General features: G+C 40.9%; 1 protein-coding gene across 5 annotated transcripts; it reads left to right on the forward strand.

Annotated features, from left to right (window-relative positions):
• Nucleotides 1-27458, forward strand: PECAM1 (platelet and endothelial cell adhesion molecule 1). Of its 5 annotated transcripts, XM_054393689.1 has the most exons (17): nucleotides 1-236; nucleotides 356-382; nucleotides 2255-2548; nucleotides 3455-3754; nucleotides 3841-4110; nucleotides 4470-4730; nucleotides 5690-5971; nucleotides 7040-7321; nucleotides 7695-7802; nucleotides 8642-8669; nucleotides 9129-9199; nucleotides 9868-9924; nucleotides 11647-11715; nucleotides 13918-13977; nucleotides 15183-15239; nucleotides 22547-22569; nucleotides 27379-27458. In XM_054393689.1, the coding sequence occupies exons 1-17, from the start codon at nucleotides 203-205 to the stop codon at nucleotides 27406-27408; spliced, it is 2253 nt and encodes a 750-aa protein (XP_054249664.1). In that variant the 5' UTR covers nucleotides 1-202; the 3' UTR covers nucleotides 27409-27458. The 5 variants fall into 5 exon arrangements, with proteins under 5 accessions (XP_054249664.1, XP_054249665.1, XP_054249666.1 ...); XM_054393690.1 differs by lacking the exon at nucleotides 15183-15239; XM_054393691.1 differs by lacking the exon at nucleotides 13918-13977.
• The last annotated feature ends 295 nt before the right edge of the window (nucleotides 27459-27753 follow it).

Here is a 27753-nt window from a genome sequence, read left to right on the forward strand (position 1 = left end):
TCCAGTAATGGGAACGATTACTTGATTGAGCCAGTTGCTGTTGAAGATCTGGGAAAACTTAACAGATTTTAATGGCAAAATTGTATCTGTTTCCATAAAACAACAGAAAAAGCCATACCCTGGTTTTGGTACCTGCAGGCATCACCTCTGATGATGAATATTGTTTTATTTTGGAATTAAGTATCTGTTCTTCAGGAACGAGATGTATCTTGCTCTTCTGGTGATTTTCTTGCAGTGTAAGTGTGATAATGAAGTGTCTGGCTGGATGTGTACAGCTCTGATTTGTTTGGGGGTTGCTTGCCATTACTGTCTCTGTAAGCTTTGAAAATAAGATTTATTTCGTTTTTTTTTTCAGGTTCAGAACTTTCTGCTCAGGAGAGAGGTAGGTAATGGTAGGTTTAGTTTTGGGTTGTTTTTTTTTCACATACAGATTTAAAATAATTTAATTCCTTGATGGTTGGTATGCATCCATAACAGAACTTACATGGATTGGCTGTACTATAGCTCAATATGAAATTTGGCCATGTAAAAAAATGGAGTTACTACTTGGTAGTGTTTCTTGATGTACTGTTTAAATGAGAGATGTGCTGCTCACACTTTGCTAAATGTGTCAGTGAAATCTTTCCTGGAGCAATTTGCTTTACTGAGGAATACAAGAGAAGAAATTGGAGAGGAAATTTAATTCCTAGAGTTTTGGTTTAGTCTTAAAAAGAACCTTCTCATGCCCACAAGGAAAGGGGCAGGATGACATGATAGAATATAATTAAGGGTGCTTTCCCTTGCTCTTTTTTCTGCAAAAGAAAAGAAAATGTCTGAACAGAGAAGAGAACTCATGTTGTGAAAGGAATGCCTTTACTTTTTGCACCAGCATCTTGCTGATTTCCAGCATGTACACTCTGCGTGCTTCCTTTTTTTTCCCATTACTAGGGAGAAATATTTGCCTCTTGTTGTCATGTAGTGTGTTCACATGCAAAAACATTTACAAGTTTTGCATTGGTTTTAATCCCCCAACTCTCTGTAGCAAAGAATTATTTATAAATAGCTGGTAAGACTGCATAGTGAGGGACTTCTGCAGCTGCAGGGAAGCTTTTCTAGCAGCAATTTCTAATACAAATCCTAGCCCAAATGAGCATACCCAAAAACTTTAAGTTCTAAAGGAAAGGAAAATTAATGAACTCATAAATCTTTCTCTATCCTCATTCTTCTAGCTCTGTGTGTATCCTCATTCTTCTAGTGTGAATGAAAATGCTCATTATGCCAGGACTCTAATAATTGTAAAATATTGAGTGCTGCATTGTTTGTCCTTGCTGTGGTTACAAACACAGAACTACTATGTACATGTGAACACTTAGAAACTTTATTTCTTAAAGTGCTTATCAATCTTTAATTTCTTTTCATAAGAATATTGCATTCAGTTTAATTTTTCAGGGATTAACATATCTAAATTATAAATTAATTGAAAGTCTTGCTCTGCATATGATTCTGTGTTTCCATTATTCACGCTGTGATTGCTAAGGACCCTTGAGAGTGCAATTGCTGGACTGCCAACAATGTAAAGGTGGGCAGGTAGATGTTTGCTTGCAGGTCTGGAACCCAAATATCTTATGTATGCTTTAATTATCCTAAACTAGAGCTTTAATATTAGGCTTGTGAATTACATGTTAAAAGTGGAGTTTGCTGAATGACAGAACCCTAACCTTACATTAAGATAAAAAAATCAAGCAAGGATAACTCCAGGGATTTCTGCAAATCGAGGCTGGGTTGGCTTGGGGTTTAAAAGAAGTGCAAACAGCATTTTACTCTGCCATTTTTCAGTTTAATCAGACAAATATAAATACAAAATTTTCTTCACTTCCTGCCAATTAAAGTTAAAGACAACAAACCATAAGGAAAACCGAGAAATAGCTGCAAACCTACTCCAGCGTCCACTGTGTTTTCTAGGGAAGTTGGTAGATCTGGCCATGATCACATCCAGGTGAATGGTTCTCAGGCCCAAGTGGACAGTGTGTGCTGTGACAGTCAGTAGCTGCCTCTAGTGTATCTCTGCAGTGGATGGTGAAGCTGCTACCACTGTCAACATTTCTGAGATCTGACCTGAAAAATTTTAACACCTGCTGCTAGGGTACAAGGAATTTTTTTGTGTGTGTGTGATTAAAATGTAGCAGCTTGAGATAAGAAGCTTGAGGATTATGTTGAACTAACTGAAAATAAATATAACTCCTTTTCTGTTTTGGTTTTTCTTCTTCCCATCAAGTTTTTACTTTCAATACAGTTGAAATCCAGGTTAAGCCCTCTGTCAAAGTAAAGAACGGAGCTCCTATGTCAATTGTCTGCCATGCTGATATTAGCAAAAGTACTGATTTCCAGCTGAAACATAACTTTACAATATTTAAGAATGGCAAGCTGGTGTTCATGACTGTAACAGACAAAGGAGATGCACAGTATGATATACCTGCAACTAGATCCTCAGATACAGGAGATTATGAATGCACTGTGGAAGCAGGCAGAAAGACAAAATCCAGTAACTCCTTGCACGTTCGGGTGACAGGTGAGTGTTGCTTCAAACTGCACTTCTCTAAGGCACAAAAAGAGAACAGCCTTCCAGGGGCAGTGATAACAGTCACTTCCAAATAGGATATCTTGCCAAGTGTTCTTTTCTGATAGACATCACAGTACCTTATGTGAGTTTAATACTAATTATTCACATCAAGGCACGGAAATGGCAGATCAGTGATAGTTAGGAATACAATTTGTGCCTCCAGTGCACCAGCTGTAATGTCCTGAGCCTCTGTTCCCTAGGCTGGAGGAAAGCATGTGCCTGCAGATTGTAAACATGGAGTGGAGGTGGGGTGTGCAGGCAGGTCATTGGAAAATCCAGAGGTAATGGTTAGAGATTCTCACCTTGTCACAGCCATTACCAAAGCTGGAATCAACTGTGGACTACCTCTGCAGACAATGTTACATCAGTCTTGAAGAGAAGAGGGGCCACCTCTGTTTATGCTCTTTCTAGCTGTCTGCTCTTGACTGCAAGTGGTGTTTTTCCCCTTGGAACAGCATCCTGGAAAGAATTTGTTCAGCATTTAATAGTTTCAGGGTCGTGCAGGGTCTGTAATCTTTCTTCAGAGGCCTCCAGCTCCGGGTACAGAAGTTGGGATGGTATTTAGTTTCTTCCCTTGCTTGTTTCTGAGTGGCAATAGGAAATGCTGAGGAGAAAGTGGTCTTACCTTCAAACAGCAAGTTTCATACTTCACACATTGCATCAGATTGTATTACCCTCTTGGGGGATGTTTTATTCTTCTGAAGATACCTTGGCACGCACCCACACATCAAGGGAATTGTCTTCAAAAGCTCAGTTCTTGTAAATTATTTGTATCTGCTGCCATAGTTGTCGGAGACAGTGTTTATTTTAAAATTTTTCAATGTTCTATCAAACCTTCTTGTCTTCTGTTCTAAGGAATGACCAAGCCAATCCTGACTGCTGAGAAAAAAGAAGTTTTAGAGGGTGAAGTTGTGAAATTACGTTGTGAGCTGCCAGAAGAAGAACCTCCTTTACATTTCTTTTTCCAGAAGATAAAGATGAACTCAACGCCCAAGGAAAAACACGTGTTTGAGCCATACAGAAATTTTTCTGTGGTGGAATTTTCTGTTGAAGAGGGAGATAATATTTTACAATTTGATTGCTTTGGTGGGAGAAATGTAAACCTCGAATTGGAAAAGTCAGAACACAGTAACAAAACACTTGTTACAGTCAGGGGTAAGCTGATTAACTTTTCTTTTTATGTTTCTTTGCTCACTGTAATTAAAAAGTTGCATCATGAATGTGTGTGTATTCTCTTGCAGAACCATTTATAAAGCCTACTCTGAGTGCCAAACCCTCAAGTAATATTACAGAAGGAGACAGAATACAGTTTGAATGCTTGACAGTGGTAGCTCGGATGCGTGACATTGAAATAATACTCCAGAAAAACAGAACAATCCTGAAGAGTGTACGAGATGAGAAACATCTCAAATACTCCACAGTAGCTACTCTAGAGGACAGTGGTGAATACCTGTGTAAGGTGGAGCAAGGGAGAGCATCTAAAACCACCAAACTGAATGTTGTTGTGTCAGGTAACACTTCTGTTCATCTTAGATTTTACTCAGTGGATTAATATTTAAATTGGGTAGAATTCAGGCTCCAAGTGTAACCTCCAGATGCAAGTGTAAATTCTCCCTAAGTTAAGGGCTATTTAGGTTAGATTTGGGGGTTCTGATTTTCACATGCCAGTACTTTTTCAACTAAAGTAATACTGTCAAGTAAGACACATGAAAAGTGATTTCAAGTGATTGCTACATTTCTCTTTCCTCTGAAAAGATGATTTTATTAAAATGACATCAGTATTTCCCCCTCCGATTGTCAACTTTCAGCATGTCCTTCATTCTGGATTGGCTCAATTTGAATGAATTTTTTCTTTTTTTTTATATTGCAGAGTTGTTCCCCAAGCCAATATTAGTTGCTTCTATGAAGAACCTGGATGAAAATAAAGAACTTACCTTCAGCTGCAGCATCAATGGGTTTCGCAAAGCTAATTTCTCTGTGTTCCGCAAAAATTCAAATGGAGACCTCTGGCTGAAAAATTCTAGAAACTTAACAATGAGAGTTAGTGTGAATGATACTGGATCCTATTTCTGTAAAGCTGAAGTAAAAGGAATAGTCAAGGAAAGCAAACCTGTAGGGATTAATGTTTTTGGTGAGTTGATACAGGGGCTTAGAACCCAGTGGTGGGGAGAGAAAATCAAGACCGTAAGCTTATGAAAAGCACATCTGTTTACAGGATCAGTCTCTAGTCCATGAACTAGCAGAGTGTCTATTAGTTCTTGCAGAGTTAGTTTCTGTGTGATGTGCTTGTCATCTTTAGCTGTAGAGAACTTGTCCTGTTGTGATCTAATCAAGTCAGATTTTTCCAGGGCTAGCCTTAGGAGAAGGGAGTCAGTGTGTCTTCATTCTGTCCCCTCGTATCTGCTAGGTGCCAGATAAACTCTCATTCATTACCATTTGCGGGAGCTGGAAGTGTTCTGCCAACCTTTCACTCATCAGCTTGATCAGAAACTCTGTCAGTGTCTGCCTTGAAGCCCTTCCCCTGACCTTCCAGGCAGAAAGCCATGAGAGCCAGAGGTCATCTGGATATCTCTGCTCCAGAAAAGCCAAGTTTTTTTCTATAAATATAACCCCCTCACCAGCACGCTAATTATAAGCGCTCTAGTTTCCTTCCCTCTTGTGGAACAAGCACAGTTGGTTCTCAGGTCTGCAAAAGGGGATTAACTGTGCTGCAGAAACAGAGATCTCTGACTGGCTGCTGCAGGATCCATCTCATGCATTGATACTTGCATGAATTTTTCCTCTATAGACTTTCTCCTTGCATCAGAGCTAGTTCTGGACTTTGGGTCATCCACCACTGTGTCACTGATCCTTTGTTCTCCTTTGCATTCTCCTCATGCTATTTTATGCACAGTCACATATGGTTTGTTATTTATGATTTTGTTTTGTTCGAGTCACCCTCTGCTTCCATCCTGTCAATGAGGAAGAGCTTCCAAATGCAGGCTGTGTGTGCCAGAGACCTAAATATTGTATATTTATATGTTTTCTATTTTACCTTTAAGCCTTATGCAGTGTAATTTGCAATACTTTGCTCTTTTCTTTTCTTTTTAGCTCCGGTTTCCAAGCCGACTCTTTCTGTTCTCGGTGGCTTACCTGAGGTGGTGCTGGGGAAGACTCTGCAGTTAGTCTGTCGCTCAGCCACGGGAACACCACCAATAACATTCACATTCTACAAAGGAAATGAAGTTAAGGAAATAGTAATTAATGACACATATGCTACCTTCTTGGATGAAAATATTAGGCAAGATGACAAAAGAGGATACAAATGTGAAACTAAAAATAATCACAGCAGCGGAATGAAAACTAGCAATATTCTGAATGTCACAGTAATAGGTAAGTCTGTTTGGTTCTTCTTGCCATAGCTTGGGGTTTGGAACTCTAGCAGCCAGTGATGGACTAAGCAAAGTGGATGTCAAATGTTTATACATTTTTTTTCTCACCTGAATTAAAAATGGTTGAGAGACCTGTACCACAGACTATTTGTCACTAAAGTAAAAACCTTGGTAGGAATCCCAATGAAGTCAACTACAACTGAGTTTACTTTAATGTTAAAACAAGATCTGGCCTGAAATCTTACAGATGCTGTTTTATTAACAACATTTTAAAGGTTAGGACCATATTCATTTTTTTTTTTCATATTTGATTTTTGAAGGACTGGATTAAATTTCTATATAATGATGTTGGAGTCTGATTTTAATCACTAAGATAGTTGAGCTAGCTGGATTCCTGGTTAAAGATGTAAATCTGCACTCTTAATAATCCCTCTGAATACCTCTGTTGTTAGTTACAGTTTCCAGAGGCACTGAGCATACCCTCGGCACCAGAAGCTGCAGTTCCTAAGTAGCTCTGAAAGTCAGTCTATTATTATGCCTTATTAGCAGCTAGGAGTTCCTGTACACGAGCAAGGTCTCTGATCTACAAATATGTGTGAAATAGAATGGGAAAGTTCTTCTGCCCATGGGGGAAGTTGGTAGTTCAAGCTTTAAAAAGATGAGTTGGAAGTCCACAGAAGAAAGTGTGATGTTTGATATGTGCTGGGAATCTTAGCAGTCCTCCAGGAAGGGGAATGCAAGTGAGAAGGCTGTGGTTTGCGAGTGTGCTATTGGCAGATATGGAGAGAAACCAAAGGTCAGTGTCAAAACTGATAAATCTCTAAGGCCTGTCATTACACATTTGTGGGAGTGTCTTCTCTTGCTAGGATGTTTTAAGCAGTATGTTGTGTTTCTGTAGATTTGTTTGGTGCACTCAGAGCAGGTGGTAGTAAGGTTTCACGTGACAGATGCTAGTTTAGATCTTACTGATTTAAAGGTTTGTCTGAAGAAGGTCTTAGATCTGCATCCTGCTTCCTGTCTAAGACAAACAGACCTTTCATGACTAACATATTGGTGTCTTCCTTGGTAGTACCAATCAGAAATGCCAGCTTGGGCAGTATTCCGTACGGAGAAGTGGAAGATGGCAGTGAGACTACTTTTCTCTGCTCTGTGAAAGAAGGATCTTGGCCAATCCACTTCAGGTTTTTTAGAAAAAGTGATCATGAAGTTCTTATGTTTGAGAAGAGTGAGAATGCAGACAGAGTCATGTGGCACAAGGAAGCAATGAGCAGGCAAGACACAGGGACCTATTACTGCATGGCTTCCAATCGAGCTAACGTGGATGTGAAAAGCCAGCCCATAACCATCAGTGGTAAGCTAATGTCTGTGATAAGCTGCATGCTATGTCATCATGACAGCTGAGGTCATATTTTCTGGGGTGTTACTAAGTGTAACTCCCTTGCTTTTGTTCCACTTTTGTCAGATGTTAAACAGAGAGATCTGTTTATAAGCAAAGATTGTCTGACTTACGTAGAAAAATGTAAGGGATGCTCAAAGAGCCGAGGGAGCCAGAAGGCAGCCAAGTGCAGCTCATTGCTGTACTAAGCAGAGGCTGACTAGTGAACTTTGCATGCAAGTCTCCTTAAAGCTCTTCCCAGTGTGTAAGAAGGCCAGGAACTGCAGAAGTTGGAGGTGGCGTCCTGCCACTGTACCTTCTTTCTGAAACATGTCCTTCTTATTTCCAGTCATCTTAGCATCGTGGCAGAAGGGCATCATCGCTGCCTTTGTCCTGCTGCCTCTGGCTGGAGCAGCAGCACTCACTCTCTGGTGGTTCTTGTGCAAGAAGAAAAAGGGTAATGAATGCTTCCCTCCTGTTCGTGTGGTGACAAATGTGTTACAGCTAAACTTGCTTGTGGGGCTGAGGCTTCAGGAGGTGACTAAATACAATTAAAAAACACCTGAAAGTCTACTTTCAAATGCCAGGCGGCCCAAATTAAGCCACAAGTGTGTTTCAAAGAGTGTTGGGAAGAATGGGAGCATGTAATTAATGGTGCTGGGAAGGCACTAGTGAAGCAAAGGTTATTGGGGACAGGCCAGAACTATGCTCACCTGACGCAGTCCTAGGTCTGGAAAGTAGATGCAATGAGAGGCAGAGAGGGCTGCAGCAGGTTTTTGATCCTTTATAGTGCTGTGACAGTTTGATTGAGAGTCCCAGCTCAGGTATAGCTGAGGTGCTTCTCTAGGCCTCATGAAACAAATTTGAGATTATTAAGATTTTGAGGGGATTTTTCTCCCCATGCTGTAATCCAAGTTCACTTGGGGATTTGTGTTTTGTCGTTAAGGTATTCTCTCAGATCTTACTCTTTCAGAAGATAAGTTCATCTGGTTTATCCTGTGATGTGCAGTACACTGCAAAATAATGCAGAAAGCTTGGAGTATCTGGATTCCCAGACTGCTTAAATTGGACAGGCTAAAGCCTGGGGTTGGGGATCTTAGGTTCTATATGAAAGAGACTCTTAAGGGACTTGGATAATAAACAGGAGATAAACCACCGGATAATTAATTTTGTGATAGCCAAGAGAAATTATTCAGACTTGGGTAGATAATCACTGTATTTTTGGTTTAATTTTTACTTTTAAATTCTTTTACTTGTGCAATCTATTAATAGATGATTTTCTTTTTGTCTGTCAAGCTAAAGGACCATCTCTGGAGATGTCTGGGTAAGTTGTCTTGCTTTATAGTAATGGTGAAGTATTTCTGTTTAAAGGACTGGAGGTCTTCCACCATCTAAGTTACTATGGCACACACCTGCAGACAATAGATGGTTGTGCTTCATGTACCAACTGCTAACACAACAACAGGATGAGGAAATACTCTAAAAATAGAAAAAAGGGAGTGTGTGTGGGGGGAAAAGGCCAGCTAAGAAAAAGAGAAAAATGTCAGGCCTGCATTTGAATGCATTAGAATACAGAATTAAAAATACAGAGGTCTTAAAGAAGAGTAATGCAAGAGGGAACATTTTTTACCTTGAAGCTTGTTCATGGTTTTTTTAAAAACAAAGCAAAATTTTCATTAGCTTCAATAGTTAAGAATGTGACAGCACAGACAGTGACTGATCTTTGCATCTCATTGTGTTGTTTTTATTGACTCACATCAACTTTTATTGGTTTGTTTTCAAGTTCTGCCTTGGCTACAAATTTGAAGAGTGAAAAACTGGCAGGACAGCACAATGATGGAGACTACTATTCAGGTAGGATACTTCATTGTAAGACTGTCAGTGAATTTGCTTAATTAAACATTTATTTAAACCTTTAGACTTGCGTGGGTGTTGTTTGGCTAGGACCCAGAGTTTTGGGAATGCAGAGGAATAACACTCTCCCAAGTATTTTCTACCATTTGTCTTTGCAAAGCTTTTCGTGAGCATGTCCTACACAAAGATTGGTTTATGAGTCTGCTCAGATGCTTTTCCCAGGCAATCACTTTGCATATTGCAGGTGAAGAGATCATGGTAGAACAAAAATTACCATCTGATTTTGACAGTTTTGACTCAGCTGCATGAAAATTATTTCACATAGGAAGTTTGAGTTCTGTCTCAAGGTCCTGTGATGTGGCCACACTGTAACTGGCCATGACTGGTCACCAGGATCTCAATGCACTGTACAAGGACAGGTGGATGTGTTGCTTAGAGCAACTGATGTATAGCTATAGCTGTATAACAAAGTTACACCTTGGGTGGTTTTTAGCTGATCACTTCAAAAGCTTAGTTGGTTTTCTCATTTGTTATATAAATGTCTTAGGCATGAATCTAAAAGTAGAATTTTCTCTGTAATGCCAATAGGAGTTAGAGCTATGTAACTCATTTCTTTGATTGGCTGTGCTAAATATTTTTTCAGCTCAGCTTTTGCTTTACTATTTCAGGATCAGGTTACATCGAAGACAGTGAAAATCACATGAAAGCAACAGATGAGAGTAAAGGTAACTTCATATTTAACTAATAGATTTTAACACTATTTCATGATTGAAAGTTGTGGTGTTTTCTAGTGGTGGCAATGAGGATGTGATAGGTCCAGTCCTTTCCTTGTTCTCTTTGATAGTGGAATGACTCTTTGCTTTGCTGGCTTAATTCTTTTTCCCTCTTGTGCAAAATGACAGGACCCATTTAGCAACTGCATTATGAAGGGTAGTTAGCTGTGCTGGATTCCAGGCCATCTAATGAAGGATGGTATAAAAGTACAACTTGGACTCAAAATGTTAAGTTCTATATTCTACAAATATTCAGGAATTTTTAAAGAACGTATTTTCTACAGACTTTTGCTTCCTTTCCTTCTCTGTCTTTCCTTCTTCTTTTCTCATTTCTGCAGATCTTGCTCAGCTTTAATAATCTGCATCTGTGCCAGAAGTAAATGGGTTCACTCCTTACCTACTATGGACTAGGCAGCTTCATCAAAACCAACTGGGCTAGTGGAGATCTCTCAGCCAGATGTGCAAAACAAGTCTGTTATTCATATACTCTAAAAATAACATTTTCTATTCTGTATTTGTGTGGCAATAGCTTTTACTTCAGCAAGCAAAAGGAAGGAGCTTATATTAGGTGCATGGAAGTTATTCCTTTGTGGCCTGAATAAGTCAAATTAGAACTAGAGAGACATTCTCTTGCAGAGCACAGGAGCATAAGGCTGTGGTGATCATTGAGTCACTGCTATTGTAGGAAGCATGTCATTTAAAATTTGATACTAACTAATTAGCCATCTTAAACACTGTATTTGGGGGTTTTTTCAGCTTTTTTTTTTCTTTTTCTTCTCTCACCAATGCTATTGGAAGATAGCTCCAAAATTTTGCTGTTCTAATCATTAGATCTTCCTCTAATTTCTGTCCTAAAAAAAGCCACAAGCAGTTCTGCAAGATTGGATGACTGTTGTGGGTCCTTCCATTTTTTACAGAAATCTAGTAGAAAACCATTTCTACCTTAAGTAAAAAACAGAGTAGAAGGGAAAAGCTGTTTCTTGTGTCTGTTATATCCAGGTAGCCAGTGCTTGTCAGCCAACAGTCTTAGTAAATCAGGTGTCTGATTTACTGAATTAGTAAATTCAGGCTTTCTGTGGGCACTGTGGCAGAGAAGCCTTTTTAGGAGGTAGATTGCCATTGTAGATGTTTCTAGGGAGAACTCGAAGGATAACAGAAAAGTGCTAAAGTTGCTTATTGGCTAAGAGATGATTTAGGAGGCTGTGAAAGACTTTGAGAAGGCTTGAAATGTGAGGATGGTGGAGAATGGGAAGTGTCTCTGCCATAGCAGCCATAGACAAGGAGGAGAAAGTAATGTCAGGGAGAGAGATAGAAGAAAGAGGAAATGGAGCAGGAATATGGGAAAATCTCAGATAATTCCCTCCTCCATCTGTGTGGTGCCACTTTTGAAGATGTTAAATAGAAGGTAATATTTTAGGCATAATTTGCACGCCCCACAGTTTCAGAAGTCTAGCTTGAGTTGTTCTACTCCCTTTCAGGCTGAGATGACTCTTAGCAATGGGCTGGCCTTACAGTCCCTAGCAGAGTAACTCACAGCTGCCATAAACTGGGCCTGATCCTGCACCTATCAATGAGGCATTGTCCGTTAATTTCAGTGACAGCAGGATCAGGCCCACAGCTCAAATGAAGCATGCAGTCCTACAAAGAATCATCATCTTGATATTTTTGGGGCAGGACCTGACCTTGAGAGTGCTGAGGTGGAGTACACTGAAGTCGAAGTATCAACGCTTGATCCTCACAGAGGTAATAAACTCTCTGGCCTCTATGGTTATGTTTTGGGAGCAAGTTCTGGCATGTTGCTGATCCCTGACACTGGTTTCATATTGGGGGCATGAATGTAAGAGCAGGTTGTGCTTTCTGGGCATGACAGTTTCATGCCAATAACTCCTTAGCTTAAATGATGCTGTGTCCACCACGCTGTTCATTGCAGCCCCTCTTCCCCTCTGGGATCCTCTCATATACTTGCCTGTCCCATCCATATGAGGTCTGTGCAGAGCAGGGCTCTGAGCAGGACACAGCCAGCTGTGAATCATTGTCTTACATAGTCCAAATTTCTCTGAGAGACATTTGAGCTTAGCCACAGGGAAGGGTAATGCAGAGAACAGAACGCAGTGGAATTTCTTCCTTTCGAAAGGAACTGGTTGAAGGGTCAAAAATTCTCTTGTCATAGAGAAGGAAGAGACCAGCATAGGTTTAGTCTCTCGGTCTGGAGAGGCCTGGAGATCATCCTGGGGTTTGTGGCACATTAAACAGAAAATATTGATGCCCAGGTAACTTTGGGCTTCTAACTGTAGTTCTGTAGTACCAGTAACCAGACCTCATGGCATGAGGCTAAGGTACATCTCTCTGCAGCTGTGAAGGAGAAACATCCACTGAAATTTATTCTTAACACGCAAATACACTCTCCAGTCATTCTGTGTCACCTGGGGAACTGTGTTATCATTCTGCCCTTCTGCTGAAAGCTGGGAAATCTGTCAGAAAACAACAAAAAGCTTCAAGTAGCTAAACCCCATGAGAGACATCCATGCCATGCTCTAGCTTCTGTGCTTTAGGAGAAAGATAAGCAGACTGAGGAAGAGATGGATAATTTTGCTTTTTCCTGGTAGAAAGGACCCTTCACTTCTTTCAGAGACCAAAGACATGATTGTTTAGGTAGCAGTACAGATGTTTGGGCAAAAGTGCTCACTCTTGAAGTCTGGCAGCAGAGCTCGCCCACAACAGCCAGTCCTCCTATTCTCTCTCTGTTTTTCACTTGCTGTGTTATTCAGCACAGTTCTCCCTGTGCTCTAAGCATGCTGTTTGTCCACCTCTGCTAAATTCTGCATTGAGCTACCATAGTTGCTGTGCTTGCTTTCAGAACAGGGCCAACACTTAATTGTTCCAACTGTTTCTGATCGTGCAGTACACAACACAATGGTGTAGAATGGTCAAGATGCTATTGCACAACTGCTGAAGTTAAAAGCCCTGTGAAGTGCAAGGCCACCATCTCTTTGGGGTAATCGTAGTGGAACGTTAGTTTGGTATTTAAAGAGGTGGTAATTCTAGAGAACTACTAAATTGGATACTAACAGAGACCACGTTTGGCAAAAATATGGTGCTTAGTTGTGCAAAAAGATGGCAAAGTGATTTAGAGCCTTTATTGTTAATCCCAGGAAAAACAAAGGCCAGTGCTACCAGTAGGATCAGGAAAGGGAGAAGGGAGAAACTGCTAATCAGAGCTGAGTACGAACATGCTCCTTCTTTTACTTGTGTAGCTAGTTAGTTATCTGCAGGGTGGGAACAAAATGTCAAATCATCCAAGCAATTTCTCCAAGCACACTTTTTTTTTTTCAGTGCTGAGACTTTTGGAAGATTAACAAAGAAAAGAGCAAGGGCAATGGTATTTTATCACAATGTAATGCAATGAGTCTGAAAATAAAAAAAAAAAGGCAAGCTCAGGAAATGCCTCCCACCAAGTCTTTCCACATAGTCAACAGGAGTATATTTAGGACTGTAATATGCTAAAAAAAATGTTCCAGACAAAACGAGCAACCTCTCATTAAAATTCTGAGAAGATTACTTCTTACTTTGCTGGCAATTGAATTGATCATTTAACCAATAGACCATAAGCATATGAAACATGCCTCAGAATCTTAAGACTATTTTGCAAAGAGAGTTCCTGCCAAAATTGCAAGTTTGAAAGCTGTGATTAGGCACTCATTGAAGTGTGACTCCTACTGTCACTGGAATTAATAGCAGTTCTACAACTCAATTCTTGTGTGTTAGCTCCCAATATGTAAGGGATGCTTAAGAGAAGATTAAAAAATGAGATTAGTTTTGGGCAATTAGAATGGGGTGCCAGAGACACCTGTTCATCAGAGCAGTGCAGAGCTGGAACAGGCCTGGTGCTGAGTTTGGCTGCAGATCAGTATGGCTGAATTCTTTACATGCTTTTTTTTTTTGTAGCTAAAGTACAGGACTCTGCATCCAGAAACGCGAATTTTCTTTCCAGTTTCATGCAGAGAGGTAACACCCTTTTTTTTTTAACTAGAAAAATCTAACTTCTTGGTTTATTAAAGATCCACAGAAATTCGAGGTGATACTAACAGAATTCTGAGGTTTTCTAAGAGACTCAGTTTAACTAAGAGGAATGGTATCCTTGAACAGCAGGCCTCTAGACTCTGCCTGCACAAAGAAAGTGGTTTTAAGTGCACAGAGTTCTGGAGCACTTTGTTTTGTTTTAGTTGTGCAGGGATTCTTAATTGTTCTAATCTTCTACCAGCCAGAGCTGTGTTTATACTAACCATAGAGAAACTGACTTCTTGCTATTTTCAGGCCTTTAGGCAACACTCTGCCCCTTCCCTTCTTGGGTAAGTTCCTGTAGTTTGGTGTCAAAACTCTGTGGATAAGTTTTCACAGATGTCAGATAGCAAAAAATGAAGAGATTTTTGCTTTCCATCTTGTTCAAGAGCAGAAGTTTACCTATAACTTCAGGGCCTGAAAAGTATCTAAGATTAACATTGCATTTGTGTCCTTGGAGGCACAAATCTTCTGCCTGCTTTTACTCCTTGCTTTCTGTCCTTCAAGCCTTCTTAGCCTTCACTCCTGCTATGTCCACCTGTCCTCAGTGCACTGGTGGAAGAGTCTACCACACTGAGGAACTGAGAGGAGATCTTTCCCAGATAGCCCCCAAATAGAAGCTATGTAGTGTGAAATATGCAAACTCTGTCTTCTGAGACAGTTCACAAAGAACAGAAAATTAGGTTATTTTTGTGCCCATAAGATTTAATTCACCTAGTTGCCAAAAGTGGGTGTAGGCAGTCTTGCAAATGATCTCCTCAGGTCTAGGATCCCAAAATCCATAGAACAAATTGAGGGAGCTCTCCAAAGTGATCCAGTGGTAGATGTCTCTGTAAAATTAAAGCAATATCAATTGAAGTTGAGGAGGTTATTAGAATGTAAAAGGCAAATATAGAAAGGGAAGCCTATTTTTATAGAGAGGGAGAGCCATCTCCTCAGCACTTTACAATCTGGCTTTGGGGGTGGGGATGTATCTGCTTTTTTGTACAGACTCCACAGGCTCATTGTTGCTTATGTAACTACTTCCTCTGAAAGTAAAACAGCGTGTTCTGTTTGTTTAAGGAGCTTTTCATAAGGCAAACAAACAAAAAATAAAACAACAAAAACAAATCCAAGAAAAGGAATTGATTCTGTGCCAATACATTTTCCAGCTCCTGTACAGAAGGGGACTGAAACGCTTTATAGTGAAATCAGAAAAGCTAATAATGGTAAGTAAGCTAGAGAAAAATTAAACACATAAAGGAAGCATTTGTGCAGAGATTAGGGATAAATTTGTGCCTGAACAGTTTAGAAGATAAGTGCCATAGAAAGTGATCCAAATCACATAGGAACATACCAAAGGTCAAGTACAAAATCACAGGTGGTGATAAATTGTATGACACCTTGCTGGTTTCTCATAACCCCACAGTGTTTAATGCAGTGAGATGAGTATTTGTAACATCTACTTCATCAGCCCATTGGCACTGCACCTGCTGAGTAGTTTGGCCATGCCACTGGATCTGAAGCTGAAGCTGAACGTGCCCTGTGGGGGATTAGGATGCTATGTTGTGTTATCTCAAACTGCTCAGGAACAACACTTTCCCTCTTAGCCATAGAAAATACCACTCTGGGTTTGGATATCACCCCCAGCAAATATTTACAAAGCCTCCGACAACAAACCCTAAAAACCTTTAAAGAAATGTGATCACCTCAGGAGGGTAAGTTGTTTGTTTTAAGCACTATAAAAACCCAACCTACCTGAGGTTGTATGTTGCCAGCCACTGCCCTTCCACCTCCTGTAACACAGACTTTTGTGTGTGGGCATTAGCAGCTTACTGGCAATTACTGTCTGTAAATGTCCTGGCAGTAATGAGTTCAGAGACAGCAGGTTAAAGGTCTTTCTTCATAATTTGTGAAAGACAAATCAGAAAGGATTTCCTTTCCTCTTTTTTGTGTTAGGAAGTCTAGATTTGTTAACATTAGAGTTATAAACTGTTCAAGGTTTGTCCCCATCCATGTTACCATGATGTGTGCCATTTTTAAGTTTTGCTTGTTGTATTTGAATTTGCTGGGGTTTTGTTCATTTTGTAAGGGATTCCCCACTGCTCTGACATAGTGTTCTGTTTCTAGGGAATCTTTGATGTGAGGATCTCCAAGCACTTTAGGAAACCTTACTTAATTTTCCCTTGTGAGGACTTAAGGCAATTTTTATCTCCATTTTACAGCTGAATAAACAGACAGATTAGGTCATTTGTTTAAGGCAATGTGTTTAGAGAGTGACGACACTGGCAACAGAATTTCAGCATCCTTTCTCTCGGCTGGGTGCTGAGCCTTGGTGTTGTATTCATTTTTCACAGCCTTTCAGTGAAAAGCAGAATATTCTTTACAGAAAGAGTAAGGCTGGGCACTTCACCTGGCAGGATCCTGAGGGAAAACCAGCTGAACCCAAAGGCTGAACCCAAAGGCCATCAATGTTCTGAAATGTTTCCCAGTGAGCGTGAATTGAACCTGCAACAAGCTGCAGAAACTGACTGTCCAAACCCTCACTTGCTTCCTGCCAAGGTGTGAAGCTGATTATTACACCTTTCACCATACCTGGTTTTGACACAACAGAAAGTGTTATGTGCTAGGAGGATACTGTGTGAGTTTGAGTCAGCTCAAGGCTGGCACAGCACAGCTATGATTCAAAGCACTTGTAAGGCTCTGCTTGCCGTAAAGCGGGAGCTGCAATAGAGTGATCTTTTTGAAGGACAGAGCTGAATTAGCCAGATGATTTGCAAATGCCCCTTAATCTTGCAGTCCACCTGCTCTCCTATGCACAACATTCTTCTTTCAGTTATTCTTGGAGGCATAGTAACAGTTTATTGTTTTAATCCCGTCCGGTTTTCCTGACTGACAGACAGGAAAAGTGTTCCAATTAGATAAGCAATGCATCACAGAGCTGTGCAGTTGCTTTAGAGAGCTGCCTTGCAGTCTATTCAGTGTAACATTCACTTGGATGTTTGATAGCCTGTGTGATTGCAAGGTGGCAAAGGATAAATGCAGTGGAGGATTCCCTAGGAAACAGGTCAACCTTCCTAAGTCTTTTAAAAGTATTACCATAAGGATATTAAAGGCCAGTTGTAAAAGATGATGAAGATTACTAGTGGGTGCAGAATTTGCTTTACCATAGAATCATAGAATGGCTCAGGTTGGAAGGGACCTCAGGATCATCTACTCCAACCTCCCTGCCATGGACAGGGACACCTCTCAACCAGACTCAGCTGCTCAAGGCCTCATCCAGCCTGGCCTTGAATACCCCCAGGAAGGAGGCATCCACAACCTCCCTGGGCAGCCTATTTACCATTATGATGGCAATGATAATGTGTTTGAGTAATCTTTGAGATAGTTGAGCAAATGCCCAAGAGCAGAATCTGCTTCAGGAAGGTAATGGTTCAGACAAATGTGTCCTCTGGGGAGATTACTTGGATCTGAGGACTGGTGTCAGCTACATAGTTTGCCAGACTGAACACCTAAGACCTATGTAACATTCTGTTATTATTTGTTTGTAGGTAACTATTGTGGTTTGGGTTTGTTTACCTAGAACTGAGTGCTTCATAAACAATTTTGTCTTTTCAAGGAGTCATCTGTGCACTCCAGATATTATGTCCAGTAGAGAGGAAGCTGCAGAGCTGTCAGTAGTTGTTATATCAGATGCAATTCCTTGTGACTGAACTAAAATATTTTTCCTCTTAATTTTTCTGATGGCTCTTAGGGCTGTCTCTGCTAAGGCAGATGCCATGTCAGTAACCAACTCCTCTTGTATTTTGAGTTCTACAGCTATTGCTTATCCTTACCCCAAGTCATGAACCCACAGTGTAGATCATGCTCTGACTTTTCGCAAGCCCCAGGCTCTTGGCAGCATGCTGAGCATCTGCCATTATTCTTTTTCTTCTTGTCTTCCTCATACTGACTTTCTTATCTCCTGTTACTATCATTAAATGTCTCCATCACATTGCTGTAATACTTACCTTGTCTGCTGTGCTCTTTTCTTTGTTCTGACCACCAGGCCTAAAGAGGTGTTACATTAAAGACAGACAGAAACCAACTGTCAAAAGCACATTTCAACCCCCAGAAGACCTGCATATGTTTAGCAGTAGGAAAAAAGCAGGTCATTTGTGAAATTCAAATCTAGTCAGGTGTGTTGGGATTGGAAGTCCAATAATAGTAGGTAGATAGAGACTGCCAGGCTCTTCAGAGGGAAACTCGATTTCCTCTGCTCTACTGAGAGGTTTAAAGGAGGATGCTGATCACTAGCATCATCTCTGGAAGCAACTCAAAGTTGTGAAGTTGTCCTTGCTTTGTTGTTGAAAGGTTAGTTTATTTCAGAGAAAGAAGATTCGGTGTTCAGTAAATTCACCCAGGTATTGATATAAAACCTTTCCTAGAGCAATAGGATGCCAGTTTAGTATTTTACATAAAATAGCTAAAGTTTTTCAAGCCTCAGCTTTAATTCAAACCCTACACCCAAATGGCAGTCCAGGGAATGGTCACAGCACCAGTTAGGTCACACAGCTTTGTTTAAAAGTCCTTCATACCTATCAGGATGAACCAATTTCCTTAAAATACTGCTTTCTCTGGCTGCTTTATGGAAGGGCCAAAGTATTTAGGGAGTCAGAAATATCCAGCCCAGTCCCAGAGCCGTTGTTTTTTGTTCAAAAAGAACTGAGACAGTCCCAAACTTAAACAAAACAGGCAATTGTCTAAATCAGCAGGCTGCCAAGAGTGCTAAAATTACTGTGGCCCTGCTGCCTGCTCTGCCTGTGCTGGAGTCCCAACAGGCTAGGCTGGCAGCTGATGCTCTTCCTGAGGGAGGGGTTGGGATGTGTCAGATACTAAGTTCAGCTGAGTGAGTGGAGACTCTTATAGATGTGTGAGTTACTTCCATCCCACCTATCATCCTCCCAGGAGACAGTAAAAGGACAGCAAGTCTAAGCATCTCCATACTGCTTCTTTACCTCAGCTCCACTGGACAGTTCTGTTCTGAGAAGAATTAGTGGCTTATTGCAAGATAAAATTTCTAATGAGGGCAATGGAAATGTAGTAAACAAAATGTAGAACCAGCCTTTATGCTGCTAAGCCTGGAAAAATGAACTGGTCACTTGGAAGCAACTGCAGTGGTGAGACAGGAAATTCTAAGAATCCTACTGCAACCAACAATGTACTATGGAAAAATAAATATATCCCAGTGGAAAAAGGCATGAGATATCCCCATTGCATTCAGTGGTTTGGAACAAACTATTAGAAATCAGTTCTAGCAGTCAGGAAACCTGCTCAAATATTTTCCTGCTACTGAGCCCCGAGCTTAACACCTCTGTGCTTAGCCAGAATTTCCCACTGAATGCCTTTTTCAGCATAGAGAAGATTGACAGGGTCTGGGGATTGATTGTAGTGTTATAAACACAAGCTATTTGCATGCACTCCAAAGTCATGCAAGTAACCTGTTCCTTCTCCAAAATAAAAACTCTTTGGATCTTTAGGTTTCAGGACATATTCTAGATGAAATCCTGGATCTGTGTGACACTGATTCCAGAGCCAAATGCTTACAATAGCTGCAGCCAAAGGTTAGTCAAAGCCAGGTGTTTTTAGTAAGGCACAATCATGCAAGGAGCTTCTGACCTTGCTTGAACCTACAATGCAAGGCTGAATTGCGTGTGTGCCCCTGTGAAGATCTGTTCCCCAGCTGCCTGCCAAAATTCCCTTAGAAGCTACTGCTCCAATAAAAGGCTTGGCAGAACATAGTATGTGTCTGCAGTTCAGTGTCTTCAGCTATAGTCTAGCACCTTGGCTTTCAGCAGCGCTGGAGATGGGTTTGAGATGGAGTATGAGCTACAACTGCCTGGGGTGATCTCTATAACCTCCAGTGAGGAGAAAGAGCAGAGCAGGTGGGGACCATAGTATCTTGAATTCTGGCCATGAATGTATTCCTTTGTAAACACGTCCTTTGAATTTAAACCCTCATCAGCTAGCTGCAAGAATCTAAATCCATCCAAAATCCATAAAAACACCAACTTTTGTTAGAAATCATCAGCACCAGACCTTGAGCTCCAATTCCTTTCACAAAATTTTCAGCTTCTTGTTTGCCCTGCTATGGAAGCTTGGCCATTTCTTAATATATGATTAGAACCCAGCACTTCTCATTTTCCTGGTTTGGTAATAAGGGAAAGCCAGGTGTCATTTGAAAATCTTCCTGTTCTTTTTCATCACAGTAAAAACAGTGTGTTTCAAGTCAAAAATCCCACTTCATATTGTGATAAGATTGACATAGCAAAGAATCAGCAAAAGCACTGTATCAATGTGCCTTCATGAGAGGCTCCATGCCAGTTTACTGATTGGCACCTTTGGGAAATCCTAGAGCCTCCAGAAGCACTTTCCAAGGACACAGATTAGGACATTCTGCCTGCAGAGACAGAATACTTAGCTAGAAAGCGACACTTCAGTCTGGGTGACAGATAACAAGGAGGAATATCTGTTAGTGTGACCTAGTAGCTGTGGGGTAGCAAACATCCTGTCGTTTGAAGTTTGGAATTTATACAAAATTTCTCATTTCCTCCTTCCTGTAAGTACAATAGGTTGTGACAGAGAGCTAAAAGACAGCTCGTTAGTGCCTTGCTACATGTAGCTTGGCCTGTCAAGCTTTGATGTAGCACTGGGGCAGCAGTAGGTTTGTTCCCTTCTGTCAGCTTTCAGGACACAAAAAACTTTTACATATTTCCCATGTAACTTTTTGGTTTGTTCCTTATCAAAATGGCTAAACATTTAGGGATCAATCTTGCTACCACTGAGATGAATTTTATACTGAAATTAAGTCTCTGCACTGCTATAAGGTGCTGTGGTCACCTCAGTTTTTATTTCTTCTCCTAGGCTAAAATTTTGGGTAGGATTATCTTGGAGAAGAATTCCCCATGTCAAGTGCCAGTGCAATTGGTGTAGTCTGTGTTTGAGAACCTGCAGCCTGATTGTACACTGTACTCGTGGTGCTGCCTTCAGTGAGAATCACAATGTCATCAAAATGCAGAGGGTAGAAACTGTACAAGCTCCACTGCACCACAAATATGTGCAGATGTAGTCATAAAGGAGAGAGAGAAAAAGACTTGAGCATTGTCATCCACAAAGTTCCACTCACCTGCATTCAGCTCCCTCATTGCTAGGGGAGGACTGATGTTATGATTTGCTATTTAAAAAATGCATACTTAGAAAACCCATCGATTCAGAGATTATCCCACATTTATAGAAGAAAGAGTGGCAAGATCAACCCAGAACCCTGGTCCAAACTCTCTGCTTTGAGCATTAGATGACACAAGCTCTCTCCACTGAATTTGATATACTGTCCAAGAAAATGCCCATCAGGATTCAGCCCTTATTTATGTCCTGTGTGAAATATCATAACAAACCATACAAGAGCACTTTTAACAAGACCTGAAGTCCTCATCTCAAAGGGGTATTACTTTCCTCGTGTTTCTAGATTGCCTTACTCTCAGAGGGCAAGCAAATATTTATGCTTTAGTGTTTGAAGGTATTTTCTGAAACTTCAGAGTAGCTAAATCTATTTTTTAAAAGGAAAAACACCCTAAGATGTAATCTTAAAGTTCACTCATCCTGAAGGGAAAGAGCCCACAGGTTCTCAAGCTTTCACTGGGAGCAAGCAGCTTTGTGTTAATACAATTTCAGGTGTCCTTTCAGGATCTTGCTTAGCTCTCAAAATTGTATCCTACACCGGATTTCTGCAGTATGTTTTTTCCTGGCAAGGAATTGAAGAGGAAGTATAATGCTCATGCGAACTTGCCTCTAATAGAAAGACTTTTTGGCCAGTAACAGCTTGTGCTCTCAGTACAGACTTCTGCTCTGAACCATAATCAGGAAAGCTGTCAAAGATGTAGAATCACAGAATCACTAAGGTTGGAAAACACCTTTAAGATGGTCAAGTCCAACCATAACCCAACCACTATGACCACTAAAGCGTGTCCTAAAGCACCACATCTACAGCTTCTTGAACACCTTCAGGGATGGCAACTCCACCACCTCCCCAGGCAGCCTGTTCCAACACCTCACCACTTTCTCAGTAAAGAAGTTTTTCCTAATGTCCAGTCTAAACCTCCCCTGGCACAACCTAAACCCGTTTCCTCTCTTCCTATCATTAGTTACTTGGGAGAAGAGACCAGCACCAGCCTCACTTCAGCCTAATTTCAGGTAGTTGTAGAGAGCAATAAGACCTCCCCTTAGCCTACTCTTCTCCAGACTAAACAACCCCAGCTCCCTCAACTGCTGTTCAGCTTGATCTTTGAAATGTCTGGTCCCACCCATGTGCTGGAGTTAAACCAGTGCTTGGACACTGCTCAGAACCAGCGTTTGAACTTTAGCAGTAGGTAGCAATCTTACATCATTGTAAGGTGAACAGGAAAAGTTAGATTAAATATAAAAGTCTGTTTCCTTTAACATAGAACTGATCAAGCCGCAATGTGCCATCATAATTTAACCATTGTATTTTATTTTGCAGATTCTGTGGAAAACAGGCATTCTGTAAGTATACAGTTTGTGCAAACAGCTAAATATAGGGAAGTTGGATTGAGAGTATTGTGTATCTAGTGAGGTAATGTTCAAGTGTTGTTACAATTTGTTTGCTGTTCAGCACCGTTACTGGGCAGCTACTGGGCAATCCCCTTCATATGTATTCATACTAGTCAAGCTCTAAGTACTACATTGATAGAATGGTCAGCTTTAAAAGTTGGTGGAACTGCCTGGTGCTGGTACAGGAGGTATATAACAAATAATCATCTCCCAAGAGTTTGTGTTGAACACCTGCCCAGCTTTGAGTATTTGCCACAAATACTCATGCTGACGGAACAGGAGAAGGTTGGAGATAATTGCTGCTTTCTTCAGGTTCCTGATGGACCTGAGGCCCTCAGGATTTGCATATGAAAACCTGCTGACCTGGTTGAGGTATCAATGGGGACAAAGCTGTTGCTCCAGTCTCATCTGTAAAGTTTGGTTAGTGCCAAGTCTCCCGGGCTGTGCCTGCTCACATGCACACACACAGGTTCTGTAATTGGAATATCCATGGAGGTGAGAGCCTTCTTAGGATGTGAAATGAAGAGTTAAGCTAAAGAAGGATGGCTGACCACCTGAATCCCAGAAGTCACTTCTGTTCACCATCTGTGACTGTTTCCCTCTGGGTTATCTTGCACTGCTGTAGCAAGTGGGATGTCTCTGAGGACTGGGGGTGAAAACTGAAACCTTGTAAGAAATTGTAATGGTGAGCAACTTTTAGCTTCAGAGTGCTTGGCTCTGTTACTGCTAGGCTGCTCCAATTAAGAGATGGGAATAGTACCATGGAGGATCTAAACAGTTGGGAGTTTTGTGAAGGTTCTGCAGGTGGTAAAGAGGCTAAGGAGCTAGTGAAAAAGTATGGATTTGAAAGAAAATAAGTCCTAAAAGCCTTGAATGAGCTGTTACTGTGCTCTGGAGAGATCTGAAAGGCAGAGAACTTAGATTTCAGGAGTATTTTTATGGCTTAGATAAGGTATCTAATCCAACCTCAGACCATGCAGACTGGGTGGGTTTTTTGCCATCCACTTTGAGACTCTGGAATTTGTACTTAAAAAGAAAAAGAGAGAGAGAGAGACTCGTAAATGACAACCGCAATAGCCCAGTCTATGTCACGCTATGGCATCCATTTGAGTTTTGAAAGGCTCCATCAGCACTGGCATCCCCATGGGATAAAAAAGCAGCCCGTTGTATTATTTACAGACACTGGCAGTGCACTGAAGGTCACAAAGTGTGTTACAATAAACAGACAGAGGTTAGGAGGCCATGAGGGTTTATAGTATCATTGTCTCTCTTAGTTTAAAGGTTTCTTTTTATTCTTTGCTCTCCATTTTCTAAAAATAAGTGGAGCTGAACCCTCCTCTGGGTTATAGCAGGCATTCCTTGGAGAGTCACGCAGAAGAAAGTTTGTCCCTGTCCAACTCAAAAGGAAAATGTTTGAGTGGCTGTGATAGACATCTGGTGTGAGCTCAGGGAAGAGGTTTTGTCTTCTTTTCCCCACACCCTACGTAGTTTATAATGGACATTGGATGAAAGACTAAACTTTCATGAAGATTTTTTTGGGTTTCTTTTCCCGTGGCCAAACGTGACTCAAAAAACTCTCCACAGATGTGTAATGAGGCTGCTTCGGTGGAAACACACTGACTACCCTATGCAACTCATTTTCAGCATAATCAATTGGGCTGTTAAACACAAGTAATGAAGAAATGTTGAATTCAAGGGAAAAAGTGTCAGCCGAGGGCAGTGTTTTCTTTATGTTGTCAACTGTAGGAGAGCAATAAAAATAGTTACTCTGTAAAACTAATCCCATTTTCAGAGACATGCCAAAGAAAAATCAGCTTTACAACACCTGCGTGTCTTACTTGGGGTTTCCTAGAACTAGTAGCCTTACCCAGTTCATGTTTGTGACATTGTCCCCTTCTTAGATACTGTTCATGTACCTGACATAGTAACTACATCTTTTTTTGATTTTTCTTCAATTATTAGTGCTTTAAAAGGCAAGCAAAACCAAAACAGATCCCCATTTTCTGCTTCTTAAATTCCCACATCTGATTGCCTGTAACAAAAAAAGCAGCACCATACCTCTTTGAACACTTCAAAGTTGAACTGGACAGATAAATTCCTTTGTAGATTTTCCATGCCTCGTATTTGCCTCTCAGCACTTTTGCAGGCAACAGAGATGAGTACAGAAAGGGCAAGTCACTACAGAGCTGCTTTCTATCATTATTTGCTTGCAACTTTTTTTGTGTAACTCATTTTCATACAGTGGTGAACTGTGATGTGCCTCAGAAATTTGGTGCAAATGCAGAGTTGTTGATCCTACTCAAGAAAAGGAAAATGCTCCTTATGAAGTGATCAAGTGGTTTAAACTTCCTCCCCAGCTGTTCAGTTTCTTTATAGCCAAATGAAGTATTTGGCTCAGAGGTGAAGGTGAACTGCAGCTCCCTTACTTTGTGAGTGAAAGGAGGCCTTTAGGAGCTGGGATGGTCAGCTGGCATCTTAATCACATGAAATACCAGATGGACTACTTAGCTATTGTGACCTGTCAAAAAACTTGCAGAATTTGACTTTGTTTGGAAAGTGATAGGTATTGCAGAAGTGAGGACAAAGGGCACTGCAGCAGAGAGTGGTGGTTTGCTATGAGACAGGACACACAACTTTCTTGGTTTCAGTGGTGCTGATGGAGGCTCATCGGATCCTGCTGTCCTTTTCAGTCTCCAAATTCAAATAGCAGTGTGGGTTGCACTCCTCAGATAAACTCTGTTAACTGGTTCAGTTCTGCACTGAGCTCCCAGAAGCAAAGCAGAGTACTGCTCTGTGGAGGAGAGAGATGAAGCATCATCTCAGTGAGTGCTAACCCTGCCCCTTGTGCATTTGCCCCTACATAATTTCTGTCAGAATAAATATAATCCAGCATGGCAATGCAGGACTTTGCTTCACATTCATGGAGAGACCATTACAAAATGGAGCACAGGGCAAGGCCTGTGTCCTGACAATAAGTGTTGTGTTGCACAGAGGCATTGAGGGTGTTTAGATTATGTTTGTATTATGTCAAAAAGGTGGTGCAGTAGAAAAACAATCCATTAAACTTTGAATTATTTGCATTGTGTAAAGGCCCAATTGCAGTCCAGGTTTTGACTGGTTTGCAGTCCAGAGTACCTTGAACCTGAATGGCTTGGACTTTTATGTCATTTAGAAGCAAACCTTAAGTTATGGGTTGGGGGCTGCTTCCCTCTCTCTCCTCTGCTTCAGAAATTTGTATCTTAAACGCCATCCATAGGAAGTATTTGCAAAAGAAATGAATTACTTAAAGAGGAACTGGGAGGAGGTTTCCTTCCTGAAATCAGAGCTGGCAATCTTTCTAAGTTATTTAATGGTCCCAGTTTCTGAAAACATATTGAAGGAAATATCTTAACAATGAGATAGCCACTTCGCCAAATACTAATTGGTATTGTGTCAAATTTACCTCAGTGGTACATTCTGACTTCATGTCTCCTCCTCCCCTTTTACCTCTTATATGTGTGTGTGGTTGGTTGATTCTGTCCTAGGGGTACATGGGGACTGGAAGACTCAGTCAGGACATGGTGTACTTTTAGCTGCCCATTTGTTCAACCTCACAATGAGACAGAAAACTCTACATTTCAAGTTCTATTTTGAGAAATTTCTGGGTTTTCTTCAGCTAATTTCTCATCCTACTCAAGTGTGAATTCTCAGTGGTGAAGGAATTGATTCACCTTGCCAGCACGAGACAGCCAGCTCCAAAGGGACCTGGCATGTGTTTAACTGCACACAGTAACATGGCACAATAGTTTGAGACAGGAAATGAAGATGAAGGATGTGTCCAGTTAAAACTGGGGGGTTGAAGATTTCAGTCAGTCAGGATATGAAAACCAAGGTGATACTCTGAAATAAACACTGAATTATAAACCAGGAATTCCTGCCTCTGACTCATGGGGCAAATCCTTTGGGGGTAAGTCCACAAAAGGAATTTGGCGCCTTAGTGCTGACAGACTAAACTATTAGGTTAGAGGGCACCATGTACTCTCAGCAGATATTTGTTGGAGGAAGACTTGCTTTGGCAACAGACATCAGGACAGACTTGACAGTTGTGAATCCTCAGTGGACAGAATTGTTTCTGTCATATAATCTGAAGACCATGAAGTTTGGGATCTCTCTTTGCCCTTTCCCAACGGCTAGAGGAGAGGACTCCTGTCTGCATGCTGCCTTTTGTGGTTCTTAGTGCCTGGTTGCCATGTCCCTGCTGTGTTACTGGTGATAACTTGTGAAAAGGAGCACAAGAAAGCTGATGTCTGAAAGTTGAACACTGCATTACTCACTGTTGAGATACCCAAGTGCTCCTTAGGAGCAGATTTTCATTTTTGTGGGACTGACAATGAGGGACTAGTTGTGGCAGCTGAGCATCACCTAGGACATAAGGGATCTGACTTGCAGATCCCTTGAGTGCCAGCAGTTCCCTTTAGAATCCAGCTTTTATCAATAAGCACCCAGTTGCACATGTTAGTGATTAACAGTTCTGCAGCCTAGCCTGTAAGTGTTAACCTGAATCTCTCACTGTCTTACTTCCTTTTTATCTGACGAAATAATCCTAATACCTCCCCAGGGAACTGTGAGTACTTGTCAGCTCATTGTACAGTGCTCTAAGGAATATGTTGCTATATTTAAAGTTTTTGTATTGATTTAAAAGGACAGGAGAGGGCAGGGGACACTTACACTCATACCTTTTTTTTTTCTTCTTCTTCTATTTTTTGGTCTCATTGCCAACAGAGAATACAAGGCCATCTTGATACTACTTAGAACAGTCATCTCAAAGATCAGCTGGGAGAAGAAGTCAAGAAGCCAAGATGGAAGATGTTGAAAATGTTTCAAAAGCTCTGCAGCACTTATTTATGAGTTTGCCAGGCTCTTCTTTCAAAATTAATTTCCTTAAGGGGAACAATAGAGATGTTCCTAAAGCATTTAATGGAAAAAATTACAAATAAAAATTCTCATAGGAAAGTGGCTCTGGGAACTACTGCCCTAGGTTCTCATCTTTAATTTCTCCTGCTGATACAATTTTGCCTTTCTAGCCTCCAATTTGTCATGCTCTGAGGAAATAAAGGGGGAAGCTACAACTGAGCAAGAACATTTCTGCAGTGCAGT

This window comes from Indicator indicator, chromosome 29, assembly GCF_027791375.1.
Source record: "Indicator indicator isolate 239-I01 chromosome 29, UM_Iind_1.1, whole genome shotgun sequence".
Lineage (NCBI taxonomy): Eukaryota > Metazoa > Chordata > Aves > Piciformes > Indicatoridae > Indicator > Indicator indicator.

What these genes read in the sequence shown, in the direction of transcription:
- PECAM1 (XM_054393689.1), top strand. Translation starts at nt 203, where the DNA reads ATGTATCTTGCTCTTCTGGTGATTTTCTTGCAGT. An exon ending in TCTGAATGTCACAGTAATAG is followed by an intron (nt 5,972 to 7,039) that starts GTAAGTCTGTTT and finishes CTTCCTTGGTAG; the next exon opens with TACCAATCAGAAATGCCAGC. An exon ending in CCAGCCCATAACCATCAGTG is followed by an intron (nt 7,322 to 7,694) that starts GTAAGCTAATGT and finishes TCTTATTTCCAG; the next exon opens with TCATCTTAGCATCGTGGCAG.